Source organism: Eurosta solidaginis, chromosome 2 (genome assembly GCF_040869045.1).
Source record: "Eurosta solidaginis isolate ZX-2024a chromosome 2, ASM4086904v1, whole genome shotgun sequence".
Lineage (NCBI taxonomy): Eukaryota > Metazoa > Arthropoda > Insecta > Diptera > Tephritidae > Eurosta > Eurosta solidaginis.
Genome location: NC_090320.1, coordinates 216,966,657 through 216,981,216, shown reverse-complemented (window position 1 = coordinate 216,981,216; position 14,560 = coordinate 216,966,657). Strand labels below are relative to the sequence as shown.

Here is a 14,560-nt window from a genome sequence, read left to right as displayed (position 1 = left end):
GCACAGTGCAAAGTAGACAAGTGTGCAATAGGCGGTCCGCCGTTTCTGCAGTACCTGAAATATTTCAACTCCCACTTAAGTGTAATGCCTTCCAGTCCCAACCGGACTCCTTCTACACTTTTTCAGTGCTAGTTGAGAAAGTTGCAATTGAAGTTCAAAAAGTTGCAACAAAATTCAAAATTTTCAACTGAAGTGTAGGTTATTACAATTGAAGTTCAGAAAATGAAAATTGAAATTTAGAAAATTTATATTGAAGTTCAGAAAATTAGAATTGAATTTCAGAATTTTATATTGCACTTCAATTGTAATTTTCTGAGCTTTAATTGTAATTTTCCTACAAATAGAAATTCTGAACTTCAATTTAAATTTTCTGAGTTTCAATTGTAATTTTCTGAATTTAAATTGAAAATTCTGAACTTCAATTGTACCTTTTTGAACTTCCATTGCAACTTTCGGAACTACAACCGAAAAAGGTTTGGTAATCGAATACAATAAATAAAAAGTTACACTCCCCTGTAAAGTACATATTAAAATGTGTATTGAATTCTTCGGAGCATAAGATTAGGTTAAGTTAGGTTAAAGTGGCTGCCCCCTAGCGATGTGAGGGACACACTTAGGCCGGCTGGTTCACTGTGATACTACTGTATGGGCTATAGCCTTCCTCCTTTAGATGTGGACGAATTTGAACCAATTTGACTTTCTGATTTAGCGTAGAATATTTTCGGTTTCCGCAGAGCCAAGTTCTGATAAGCAGTCGATGAAATATTTATTCGGACATGCCATACGTCCAGAGCAGGGGATCTACAGAGAAAGTGCTCGACGCTTTCATCTCCTCTTCATCCCTGCAGCTCCGAGAAATATCGTTGGTTGGAATTCCCATGCATTCGCCGTGTATTCCCATCAGGCAGTGACCCGTCAGTATCCCAATCAATGGACCTAAGGAGAGACGGTTGAGGCTAATGCGGAACCTAGCACGATTCTCATTTATGCAAGGCCAGGTTTGTTTGGACACCTCGCATATGGATTCCAGCATCCATCTGGAATTTGGCTTGGCGTGAGCCAGTATTTGCACGCAGCAAGAGAGGGAACAATGTCCTTCAGCTGGCTCAGCATAAGACTAAAGTTTAAATAAAACCAAGAACAAGCACACAAAAGCTAACTTCTTCACATTCACAAAAACAATTCGCGAATACATCTCCTTCTACCCTAAATTTGTAATCTAAATTTGCAGGTGTCAAAATCGATTTCGGTCAATGTGACCCAACTGCAACGCCAGCAATTCGAACAATAAACAATTCACAGTTGCTGAAGCCCTAAACATTTTGTTATTTCATATGCTTAGACATTTTATGGGGGCGGTTGGGTATACATATGTACATACATGGGCGCTATGTAAATATTTCGAAAATTTCCAATTTTTCTACCCGCGAATTTGTTTCAACACTAATTTAATAAGAGTCGACATTTAGTGGATGTCGCTGCCCACTATAAAGGTTGATTTTCAAGCATTGGTTAATTTAAAATTACCGCAAACGTTCAACGTGCCACACAAAAGCAAATAAAAAGCGCGCGTTCGCATTACGCGTCGTATTGTGTTAATCTGTGAACAGTGTGATCTGATTTTGGAAATAAATCAAATTTAATTTTTGAATAAATAAAAAGTTGGTTATTTGCGTAACAGTGAAAAAATAAAGCCACCAAAATGGTTGTTAACTTTAAAGTATTTAAGAAGGTTTCACCCAACAATATGATCACTTTGTATATGAATAAGCGTGAATTTGTCGATTCTATAACGGTAGTGGAACCTGTAGGTGAGTGAGTGTGAATTGTGAAGATAAGCATATAAACAAATTAAGGCTGGGTGCTAGTTCGCCTAAATTTTAGGTACCTAAACTAATATTCCATTGGAACTTTCCAGCATTGCAATAATTTAGGAAGGTATCAAAACTGTGCGAGTTTATTTGAAAACCTAACTTGTTTATTTCTGCTAAGCAAGTAAAAACAATGCGGAAATTTGGTATTTTTAATGCGTTTTCACGCTTAAAAAGAACAGAGGTCAATTAGGGTCCGCGGTAAGTATCTATACCAAGATAGCAGTTCAAGAAAATGCAGTGGCTCTGTTTTATAAAGCTTTTTTTTCGGACATAGTGGAGCACAATGACTTTTTCCACAATCTCGAATTCAGTATTGTGATGTTGGTACGCCTCCAATAACTTCTTTAGACCAATTAGTGCACTTAGCTGCCAAATATGTTCAGATTGCGGTCCGTATTTGAGAAGGATCCCATTCTTGTGTCGCCAACATCAGCTTGAATAAAATTGAGCTCACCATCACTTACAATTGATCGGATCTTACTCGCAGCAAGGATCATCGCTCTATGATCTATTATTTACTTAAATTGAATGGAGAAGAGCCCTTTAATAGCATATGAAATATTGAAAAATTAATAGTTTTGTTTTTCAAATTTGACATTTAATTTAGGTTGAAAAGTATGCTCATAAAAATTCTAAATTTTTAGTTTTCACTGCCTTACCGACAGTTTCCAGTGATTTAGGTTTTTTCTCTATATAGAAATTTAAGTCAACTCGCACACAGCCTAAATATAAGTGATGGGCCCCAATAGCGAGGTAGCAACTACTTCGAAAGCTGCGAGTCAGAGGGAAGTTCCAACTACGGAAGTAGGAGATAAACCAAAGGGAGATAACGCTAAGAATCCAGCTTTCTCGGAGATGCCAAAGTGAGATAACACTAAGACTACGGCTTTTCCCGAGAAGATGAGTGATATGGCAAAGCTGTCAACGACTGTGGCGCTGGTTGATCGTAGCAGTCCTTTCGGACAAAAGACTGCTGAAAGGTGGATATCTGTGGAAAGGGAGCTTATTAGCTTAATGCTTAAGATGATGCGGGAACAACCAAGTAAGCACCTTCCAACCTTTGATTCGGGGGATGATATAATGGTGTCAAGATGATAGTGTGCGACAAAATCGCGAGCTTGCGGTGGCTGGAGGGAGTGGTTCCAAACCTCCAAAGGCCTACCAAGGAAGGTCAGTTTCACATCTTCTAAATAGACAAGCAGGCGCATGATATTTTGTACACTCAACTTGGCAAAATGTCCTTTGGCGGCACTGGCAAAATTTACATGCGACTCAGGAAAAGAAGTCCCGAGGATACAAATCCTAAAACGCGAGAGGTGGGCGAAGTCGAAAAGGACCTCAAAAGCCTAAGGGAAAAAGGCAGGTGGAGATCCCCGACGTCACCACGAAGGTGCTGTGACTCGCACAGAGGAACACCCGCACAACAGTTACGAGGGGCTGAAGGGGGGCCTCGAATAATCTATACCAGGGCAAGGGGAGGACGACGACGTCACGATGAAGTGGCTGGAGGGGGTCAAACAGTCCAATGGTGCTGCGAGTCCTACATATAAACCTCCAACACAGTAAAGTGGCGTCGAGCGAACTCTTCCTAACCCTTGATGAGGGTTCGTTTGACTTGGCGCTGATCCAGGAGCCGTGGCTCTCATCGGGAGGAAAGGTTTCTGGACTTAGCGTGCGCGGGTTTAGCGTTTACTACGCGCAAACGGAAGGACGGGTGCGAGCTGTAGTAATGGTAAGAGAACAGCTGCATTCATATATGCTGCCTAATTACACTACTGAGGACCTAGTAGTGGTGGCCGTTGAGCAAAAGAATAAGCAGGCATTTATCCAGGCGTCCTGCTACATGGCCCATGCTGCGGAGGTTCCACCGATGGAGTGCAAGAGGCTAGTACAGGAGGAAGGGCGCAAAGGGCGGTTGGTCATAGGCGCAGATGCAAATGCGCACCACAATGCGCAAACCAATTTGCAGATAGCCAACAAGGGAAATATCCCTACATACATTGGTCCAACATCCAGCAATGTTCTGGATATTACATTGAGCTCCGAGCGTGATATATCAAGGTATGAGTGGATGGTTCTTGATAGACCATCCTTCTATGGCCATGCGTATATCAGCTTCAGCATCCCCCTAAAGAGGGTAGAGAAGAGAGGAACCTTTAGAAACCCTAGGTCAACGAACTGGACTAAATTTCAGAAACAGGTAGAAACAAAACTGGGACAACCCAAAGAGGTTGCCAATGTGGAGGAACTGGAGGAGTCGAATGAATTCCTAACAAGGACGCTTATGACTGCGTATAACAAAGCTTGCCCTCTAAGAAGATTCAGAGGAAAAGCAAAGCCGCCATGTTGGAGCAATGAGTTGTGTCTTCTAACAAGACAGTTAAAAGAAATGTTTAAGCTCGCAAATACCGCGGAAAGCGAAGCATGTCGGGACGAGTACAGGGATCTACTGAGCATCTACAACCGTGAAATTTCCAGGGCGAAGAGAATCTCATGGAAAAGTTTCTGTACGGACATAGAGAGCTCCAGCGAAACAGCACGGCTGAAAAAAGTCCTAGCAAGAGGAAACATAGTCCAGGGACTAAAAAAGAAAGAGAACGGGGAATGGTCACGTAATAGTGAGGAATCCCTTGAGGTGCTTCTCGACACACATTTCCATGGGAGACGGTTTAGAAGAGCCAGCAGACATACTCACACTTCTATCACGGAGCGGGTAGTGCCGGGCTTGGTGACCGATGCCAAGATCGAACGGGCAGTGAAAACGTTTTCTGAGTTTAAATCGCCGGGCCCAGATGGTATATACCCGGCCATGCTACAAGCCTCAAGTAGGGCGGTCGTCGAATGTCTTAAAATAATATTCGATTGGTTCATAACACTGAATCATGTACCGCAATCTTGGAAAACTGCTCGTGTAGCTTTTCTACCAAAGGCGGGGAATATCGGTCACATGTATCCCAAAGACTATAGACCCATTAGCTTAACATCATTTCTGCTCAAAACCTTTAAGAGGCTGATAAATGTGTACATAAAGTCCAACGTGGATGAAAAGATGCTCTCCACAACACAGCATGCGTACACCAAAGGCAAGTCGGAAGACACCGCATTGAATAGGGTGGTAATAAGCATAGAGAAATCCCCGGAATATAAGGAATATAAGGTGTAGGCTCTAGTAGTCTTCTTGGACATTGCCGAGGCTTTCAATAATGTTGCCAAATGGGCGATTATGGATGGTGTTAATTACATTAAAGTACATCCCGCCTTAATCAGATGGATCGGCTGCATGTTAAATTGCAGAAAGATTACACCACAATGGAGATTGTACGAGGCCACGAAATCAGTGGACAGGGGCACGCCGCAGGGAGGGGTGCTATCACCTCTGCTGTGGACTCTGGTCACCAACGAACTGTTCAGGTGATTCGGTGAGGGACTCGTAAAACTTACGGCTTGCGCAGATGACGTTGCAATTCTCATAACTGGAAAGTGCCTTCCGATTTGTGTTAGTTTTTTGATGGATCGGGCGCTTCGGGATATTCATATCTGGGCATCCAATGTCGGGTTGAAAGTCAATGCGTAGAAGACGGATATGATCCTGTATACAAAGAGGTACAAGGTCCAAAATTAGACCAGGCTTAAGTTAGGAGGGGTGACCTAACAGGAGAAACCTTGCACAAAACATCTAGGAATCATCCTAGACAGTAAGCTGTCATGGAAGCTCAACGTGGAGGAGAGGATGAAGAGGCCTCAACGGCACTCTATGCATGTAAAAGAATGCTGGGGTGTACGTGGGGCTTATCGCCCGCTCTCTCATTGGGTTTTTACAGCGATTGAAAGCTCTATTCTATACTATGGAGTTTTTGTTTGGTGGAAAGCCACGCAAAAAACAACATACCTCAAAAAATTAGAGGCGGTATTCAGACTACCGATGCTTAGCATTACGGGAGTCCTGAAAACAACCCAGACGGCTGCACTGTATGCCATTCTGCACATTCCACCTATAGAGCAAAGAACATAGCATTAACAACTGCAACCAGGCTCCGTGCTTCGGGGCAGCTTTAGCGCCGACCATATGGTCATAGTGTATAGCGTCATCAATCACAAAACGAACAGACTATCTGATTCCCTATCTGCCCTTCGAGGGCTTAAGGCCACAATAGAAGTGGACGTTTGGCGCAAAGGTGCGCAAATGGCGGACGAGGCGATACATGTGTACATAGATGGTTCCAAGGTAGTGGAAGAAGTAGGGTCTGCGGTGTATTGTGCTGATCCGGAAATAAGCAGATCCTACAGGCTGCCGGATTACTGTAGCGTTTTCCAAGCGGAAATATTAGCCGCAACCAAAGCAGTAGAAACCCTGGAAGAGAATAGCTTAAGCTGCAACCGTGTTAACTTTTATATTGACAGTCAAGCAGCAATTAAGGCAATAATATCGCATAGCACAGCATCTAAATGCGTGTTAGAGTGTAAGCAGAGTCTGGAGAGGATCGGGATAGAGAGAAGCATACATCCCATATTGGGTCCCAGGGCATATAGGAATAGATGGAAATGAAAAAGCGGACGAACTAGCTAAAAAGGACGCATCCCTTGAAGCTTGCTCCGTAGACGTCCCAATTAGACGGGTTGGAGGAGGAAACAATCGAGCACGTTCTGTGCTCGTGCCCTGCACTTGCCAGGCTAAGACTTCTGCTATTAGGAGTAATGCAACTGTCAGATCTAGAAGCAGGAAGTGGCTTTAGTACTAGGAAGCTTCTAGTATTTGCCAAGAGGACGGAGTTGTTTTATAACATAGGTCCAGGTTTTTGATAGGATTTTTCAGTTTTGTCCTTAAAACAAACTTCTGGTAACACTACGGACTCAGTCAGTCTATGTGAGGTCTTCATGGACCGGCTAGTTCAACCTTACCTTGTTTTCAATGTGTAAATTTGGACATTCTGCCGAACTGCCTTGGTTTCATGTGGAAGTGCTTTTGCTTTGCACTTTCATATGAAATTCAGGTTCTTTCATTTGAATCGAATCTATATGTGAGGGCATATGGGAGTGGTATGAAAAATTTTTTTGTACGATTCCTTAATCTGGTATCGTAGTTCAAGCAACAGATCTAAACCACAACCAGTGGTCTGAACAAACCTGCCTTACTTACTAAATTGGCAATTAACCATTTAAACGATTATGGGAGTCCGACAAGGAGGGGGAGTTAGGCGGTTGGAGCCGTGTATAGAAGTCCACTCAAGTGGCGGAGGTTCCAGATGGCCAATCACCAGGAAATAACCAGCGCAATTTGTTGGCATGCGTTTCAAGCAGCTCAACACTTCCTGTCGCTTGCGGCCAAGACATACTCTGGATAGCCACTAAACATTCGTATAGTGGTGAGCTAATTTGAGAAGGCGACAACCTTGCTAGGCCAATCTGACATACTTGGTTTAAGAGATAGCTGAGCGGTTTTCATCGGCAGCGCCTGTCCACCCCAAAATGAGGCTGCAAGCGGGCTTGGATCAAGCAACTTGCTGTATAAACGTGCAAGGAATACTTTCATCCCCGCTGTGCGGGTTGTTCGCTGGGCTTAGAATCCGCCACGTCAAACTACAGAGATTCCGAAAGTTTACACTCTAAGTAGGGATACAATTTCCATACTTATAGGAGAACTTGGAGAGTATGTGGTAACACAACAGACCGATATAAAGGGTCTTCAAGGGAGCTGTTCTTTAACCGGATAGCTGCCACCTAACCGAATCTAGTATTCATTGCTATTGGAATTGTAAAGATGACAAAGAGGAAGAAGCGGTGCTCTCGGGGGTTAGGAGGCATGTAACCCTGTCATAAGTTGTGACTAAAATACCCAAATAATTCAAAAGGCTGTGTAGCGTATCCCTTACAAGGGGATACCCGCGCAATTGATAGCTTCTCTTCCCAATTTTCAACATCACCTACCGACGACGAATTCTGTTTATTTAGAGGCTCTGGCGACCCCAAGTTCCACTTTAAACTAAGAAGTGGGGGCGGTGTGGCACGAGATGGTCGGGCTTATACCTTAATGATGCTTGTTAGTTGAAGGTAAAGATCTATGTCCAGCAAAGGACTATCAACAACGATAAAACTCCCCAAAAACTTTCGCTATAACAACAACAACAAAAACAACAACAACAGCAATAGGAGGTAACGTTTTATCACCCCGCTTTCAACTGCCCGGTTTTGTGTTGCACCAGACATCGCGATGTGGAAGTTTCCTTTCTGTATAAACTATACGAGGTTGTGGAGTATGATATCAGAGACTTGGTAGCCCTAGTGAGGTTCTCAAAATGGTTGTAAGAGGAGAGGTAATGATGTCTTTTCGTTGTATTGATACTGAATAACACTAGCCTATGTGTACCTATGCGGTAGTCTCTACAATCAAACCTATCATTTCCTAAGACAGTATCGCGCAACTGCAGTGGAGTTACTGTCTTTTATTTGCTTTAATTACATTCATAAACTACTTGCGCTTACAGCTAGCACAATCCGCTCTCGCTAGTGGCGTTTTTCTTCGAAATCTTTCTGAGATCTTGTACTGTTTTGAGACTTCTGTGAACAAAACGTTATCGCAAGTAAAACACTTTTCCAAGTAGCGTTATCAAATAATAATAAAATTAATATATACAACTCTCTCATTTTATGTTTTAGAATTTTGTTTAACCCTTTTCATCACTTAGACTGGAGGTCCGCAGGCCCTTTACCCGCTGGTGCATTTGAGTAGACGGTAGTGGTGAACAATTTTAACTGTTCAACATAACCGTCACGCTCGTTCAATGCCGAAAACCTTGTGATATTCAATTCGAGTGGTTTTTGTTGTTGTCGTTTTAATGATAAAGACACTCCCAAAGGATTTTGAGGAGTTTTATCGATGTTGATGGTCCTTTGCCGGATATAGATCTATAGATCCGGTACGTTCTGGTAACAACCACCATTAAGGTACTAGCCCGGCAATATCTCGAACGATTTATATGGCCACATTATACCCCCTAGTCCATCCCGCCCCCACCCCTTGGGTTAGGTTCGGTCGAACTGGCCGGTCCATGAGGACCTCACATAGACTGAATGAGACCGTAGTGTTACCAGAAGTTTGTTTTTAACGACGTATATTCTTAGTAGTACATTCTTGGAATAGAAATGATCATAACATCAAACTGAGTTTTCCTAATTGGAAAAAAAAGTCAAATTTAAAAAGGTCATCAACTAAATTGACCTTTAGTTAGGGCACAGCTCAGTTGACCCCTTTTATATTGGTCCGTTGTCTTACCACATATTCTAAAGATAAACATAAAGCTACGAATAATTCAAACATAGAACTTACTCCGGAGAGCTCAACACGTCGCTCCCGAGATATTAGTGTCTCGCCATCGCAAAGGCTGGACAGCTAAGCATAAAGTGACTGAATGATTCCACTCCGTCATTCTCCATGCAGCTAAGAGACCTGGAATAGTCCAGTATGCTAAGGCATACCACATGGACTCACATTGGGCAGAGCCCAGTTAACACTTCAATATCTATGGGGCAGAAATACCTTGATACACAGCAAGCGTTTGCTAAGCTGACTCGAGGCCCACTTGTCCAGAAGCAGGGAGCAAAGAGCCAACGGAGTCCCAAAGTATCCACTGACAGAAACGTTCAATTCACCTATGACTATAAAGGCCGAGAGATCAGCAAGACAGCTGGGCCCCGTATAACTTTTTTTAAGATTTATTTACATGCCACCTCAAGTGACGCCAAACAATCTTCCACAGCCTTCGACCTCAGCCTAGAGAGCCTAGCGTTTTGATAGCTGCCTAATTATGTGAGCGGATCTTTAATTCAAAACATACAGGATGCTGCAGTCCTCGGGTAGCCTAAATTTCCGGCTAATAGCGTGCTCATGGCAGAACATTCCACAATTAACTCTCCCTTACAGTATGGATGCGTGAACAGGTTCACCTGGCTCCCTGGCTAAATTTTCCGTCGTCCACAAGGTTATATCATGCGCCGTATTGCCTCCCGGGCCTCACTAGTTTTGACCACGATGGTAACCGGTACAAATTCAGCATCGCGTTTAGTGCTTGTGAAGGTGTTGTGGGTTGTATCCCATACATCCCAATCGTAATAGAAGTATTTTGTTCTTTCTACCTGATAATAACGACTTAGCAGATAGTTGGCTTGACCACCATATCGTGTAGCCCTTTGTACCTCCCTTAAATAGGGTTTCAGCGTTTGCCGATTGCCCCAGTAGGGCAGCGTAGCCGAAGCCAGCAGTTCAAAGCAACCGAAGCTTTATTATTACTGTCCTAACATTAGGCTTCCATGACAGCTTTATGTCAAAAATAATCCCAAGATACATAACCATTTTCACCAGCACCAGCGATAATCCCCCAACAGAGGCTGGTCTAAATTCAGAAATCTGTATTTTTGCTTAAACATAACGAGCTCAGCATGTTTTGAACCACATCCAAATAACCCTATAAAAGGTCCCGCAGAGTATTCAGAACTTTACCCGTGACAAAGGTTGTCAGCTATTCTGCATAAGGCACCACTTGGCAGCTCAGCTTCCATGACTTAAAGCAGAGGCAAAACAACAACGTCCTGTGGCGTGCCCCTTCTCACTTTTCTCTGAGTCGTCACTCTAAGAATCACAATAAATGCAAATGAGTAGGTACCTGATGATTTTAAGTCAGTATTTTTATGAATTCGCGGTAACTGTGTTTGGAATTATGTTCGACCGATTAGAATTAACCCTCAAATAGTTGTGATTCCAGCTCTTTCAATACTTAAAATTCTTTTTATTTACTTTTTCAGATGGCATTATAGTTTTGGATGACGAATATGTAAAACAAAATCGCAAAATTTTCGTCCAACTCATCTGCAATTTTCGCTACGGACGCGAAGATGATGAAATGATTGGCTTGCGCTTCCAAAAGGAATTAACACTCGTTTCACAGCAAGTGCATCCGCAACAAAAAGTTGATATACAATTGACTAAAATGCAGGAACGCTTACTAAAGAAGCTCGGCTCTAATGCCTTCCCATTTGTTATGGACATACCACCAAGCTCTCCAGCTTCAGTTGTATTGCAACAAAAAGCTAAGGATGATACTCAACCTTGTGGTGTACAATATTTTGTGAAAGTATTCACAGGTGATAGTGTTTGTGATCGTTCACATCGTCGTAGTACGATCAATTTGGGTATTCGTAAAGTGCAGTATGCACCAACTAAGTATGGCATACAACCATGCACGGTTGTGCGTAAAGATTTCTTACTCTCACCTGGTGAGCTTGAATTGGAAGTAACGCTCGATAAGCAATTATATCATCACAGTGAAAAGATAGCTGTGAATATTTGTGTGCGTAATAACTCGAATAAGATTGTGAAGAAAATTAAGGCTATGGTACAACAAGGTGTCGATATTGTACTCTTCCAAAATGGACAATTTCGCAATACCATTGCTTTTGTGGAGACAAGCGAGGGCTGCCCACTTAACCCGGGCTCAAGCTTACAAAAAGTTATGTATTTGGTGCCAACTTTGGCTGCTAACTGTGATCGCGCTGGCATTGCTGTTGAGGGTGATGTCAAACGTAAGGAAACTTCACTGGCGTCGACCACACTGTAAGTTATGCAAATTTGGGGACTAATTTTTGGCTCAACATTTTATATACGTTTTCTTTCAATTAATCTTTCAGCATTGCCAGTCAGGATACGCGAGATGCTTTTGGCATCATTGTTTCATATGCGGTTAAGGTCAAACTGTTCTTAGGTGCTTTGGGAGGTGAACTATGTGCCGAATTGCCGTTTATCCTAATGCACCCAAAGGTAAGTTAACCACAAATTGTACATAGATAGATAATCAATTGAAGATCGCTCTGCGACCATTGGTCTATTGTGCCCCACCCACCACAAATTGTAAGACCTATACCCGAACTACACTCGAATACACTTCTCTATGCCATGAGTTATGCGAGCTAATCCTATTAAGGGCTACATTGGTCTCAGTTTGAAAGTGATCAACTTTAGCTTACACAATTTTCCTCCAATAAATCTGTTGCTTTCATAGCATTTATTATTTTAACATACAGTATAATAAGTCTGAAAGCCTTTACAATCGTATGATTACTTCTGCCATTAATTCACGTATCTATGATCCCCCATCACTGTTATATGATGCTTTACTGATATTACCATTGAGCCTACAGTCATGCTACCCCGAAGCATAGAGTCCCGCCGCCTTCGTTAATGCAATGTTATTGGCCACAAGTTCTAAAAATGTAAAAAAAGTCATAAAAGTTTGATAGCGATAGATGCCCCGTTCACCCTAGCCTTCTTTTACATGCACACGGTGTCTTTGAGACTTTCTTTTCTCGTCTGCACTTAGGTTTCACGAGAACTTGTATATCTCCTGCAGAACTTGAATATCTCCTGCAGGGCATTTTATTTATGCCCTTCGGTATTGCGGGAATCGGCACCCTCTTCACCACATCATGCATTGCTACGTTTCCATTTCAGGATTGGAACAACTCCTTTCAGCGATTTCAATATCCATTGCAAATTCATTGCACCTTAGCACCTAATCTCAATGTTCCAATAAACAGTTCCCTTTCTACAGATCTCATTGAAAGACATCTTCCCTTCCTGCAATTGATTGCCGTCGCGGTAGCGTTATGTCGCTCTTTATTTCGAAGAAAACCGACCGTTTCTTCCTCAACCCATTTACTATATCTAGTGTCGATCGTGTCATAGTTCTTAGCGTACTTCCTGCTTCAACCGAGTTGCAAACAAATACCAAGTACGCTCGCGCGGTCGGTTGGATCCACCGCGGCTCTCAATCTCTGTACAATTGATTTGGTTTGTTGTGTTGACTTTCCGACAGGATAGTTAATTGATGTATATTGGAACGATTTTCCGTCACTCCTTGTCGAACTTAGCAATACGGAAACCATTTTTCTCCAAACGAAATTTGACAAGGAATGACGGAAAATCGTTCCAATATACGTCTCTGTACAATTCTTAATGCTGTCCGGAACTGTGAGTGAGCTCTCTTTCCCTCTATGCTTCGAATAATTCCCCGCTCCATTTCTAACTTGAGCTCTTCAATTGGTACTGTGGCTTCTCCTTAGTGCTAAATGGTTCCAACTGGTAACACCAAGGAACTAAGATCCTCCATTAAACGTTTCCGGTGGTTGCCATTAGTAAGGGGCTTCTTCATCTGAGACTTGTTTCTTTTTTTATTTGGAGTGAGGTTTTACGTGTAGGGTTGCAAGCCCCGTGCACTATCCGTTCAGCGGTGGTGAAAGTATTACTTGCATGTTTATATAGCGAACCGCTTGATCCAATACAAATGTCTTCTTGTAGCCGCACCTTATTGTAGGCAGACGCTGCCGATGAAATATTACAACTAGCCCTTAGACAAATTAGGTCGGGGTGGCCTTGACAGGCAGTCGTCTGCTCACATTAGCTCGTTGCATCGCGTTAACAGAGTTTGCCCATAGATTTCACCTCATCCTTTTCTTCTTTTTAAATTTTTGAGTCGTACGAAGGTAGATAGATAGTGTGGGCGCATTGCGAAAGAATATGTGGAAGAAAAACCCTCTGGAACGCCAGCGCCCCTTTCAGTAATAAGGCCATTATAAATTCCCAAGATAGCTTGGTATCCGGAAGGTTCCATTGAAGTACAGCGGTATATATATAACCCCTGGCTGTCAGCCACAAACAAAGCAATGTCTATATAAAACCCTGCATAAGAAAGGCGCCTTCCTTCTATGAAGTTGAATGTCTCAGTTTTAAGACTTTTGCAGGATCAGTTCGAGGGGATATCTGGAATATTTTCTGATACAATAGTATACGGAAAAATTTCTTTAATTTTCCCAATTTGTTTCTTGTTATTTCTGGTTAGTTTGGTTCTGTGTGATGGTCCACAAATCTTAACGGTAAAGGAAATTAGAAACAATAAAGTTTTTTAGTTCTTTTCAAGTCTCGTATCAATTGTTCCTATATTGCAAACATAATCCCTACATTACTGCAAATTTTTTGTAATTCCAATTTGTATTTTTTTTATATTTTCAGCCAAGCCGTAAGGTAAAAGAGGCTGAGGCCGAGGCGGAAGCAAAGGCATGAGTATGGCTTTAAATAATCACTTAACACCAACTTTAAACAAAAAATATAGTTTTTGATGATGTTGCCAACTACATATATCTTAACGCTGGACGGGCTCAAAGAGCCGATGTTAATTTACTAATCACATTAGAAAGATACATAACTTATTTACTGAATATGCCAAGTGTAGCTAAGAAAAGTGATTTGTTATTGTGTATTTTATGGAGAGAATTAAAGAAAACTTGTTTAGAGAGTGCCGTATGGAAAAATGATTTTATTTTACGGTTATTTTGAAATTAAAGTAAGTATTAAATTTATGCTTTTATATTAGCTTAGAACTGGCCGCTCCATGAAGAACTCACAGGGACTGAATAAACCCGTTGTACTGCCAGAAGTTTGTTTAACAACCAAACTCAAACCCCCTATCCAAAACCATAACCTATGTTAAACAAGTAAAGGTGTCTAAGTTCGGGTGTAACAGAACTTTATATACTCAGCGTGAGCTTCAATTATACATTTCATTTCAGATAAATTAATTTTCTACATAACGTCCATTTTCATTAGAAATATTTTCTGCTATAAGGAATATATGTGTACACAA

At 42.0% G+C, this 14,560-nt stretch overlaps 1 protein-coding gene across 1 annotated transcript; it reads left to right on the top strand.

Moving 5' to 3' along the window:
- Positions 1 to 1,505: 1,505 nt before the first annotated feature.
- Arr1 (arrestin 1) lies at positions 1,506 to 14,228 on the top strand. The gene is made up of 4 exons (XM_067767094.1): positions 1,506 to 1,811; positions 10,671 to 11,478; positions 11,553 to 11,682; positions 13,930 to 14,228. Exons 1-4 carry the CDS (start codon positions 1,703 to 1,705, stop codon positions 13,978 to 13,980), a joined length of 1,098 nt encoding a protein of 365 aa, XP_067623195.1. The 5' UTR covers positions 1,506 to 1,702; the 3' UTR covers positions 13,981 to 14,228.
- Positions 14,229 to 14,560: the final 332 nt, after the last annotated feature.

Excerpts from the sequence above, each read along its gene's own strand:
- Arr1 (XM_067767094.1), top strand. The coding sequence starts at position 1,703 with ATGGTTGTTAACTTTAAAGTATTTAAGAAGGTTTCACCCAACAATATG. Across the intron at positions 11,479-11,552 it reads TCACTGGCGTCGACCACACT|CATTGCCAGTCAGGATACGC; the intron begins GTAAGTTATGCA and ends TTAATCTTTCAG. Across the intron at positions 11,683-13,929 it reads TTATCCTAATGCACCCAAAG|CCAAGCCGTAAGGTAAAAGA; the intron begins GTAAGTTAACCA and ends TTATATTTTCAG.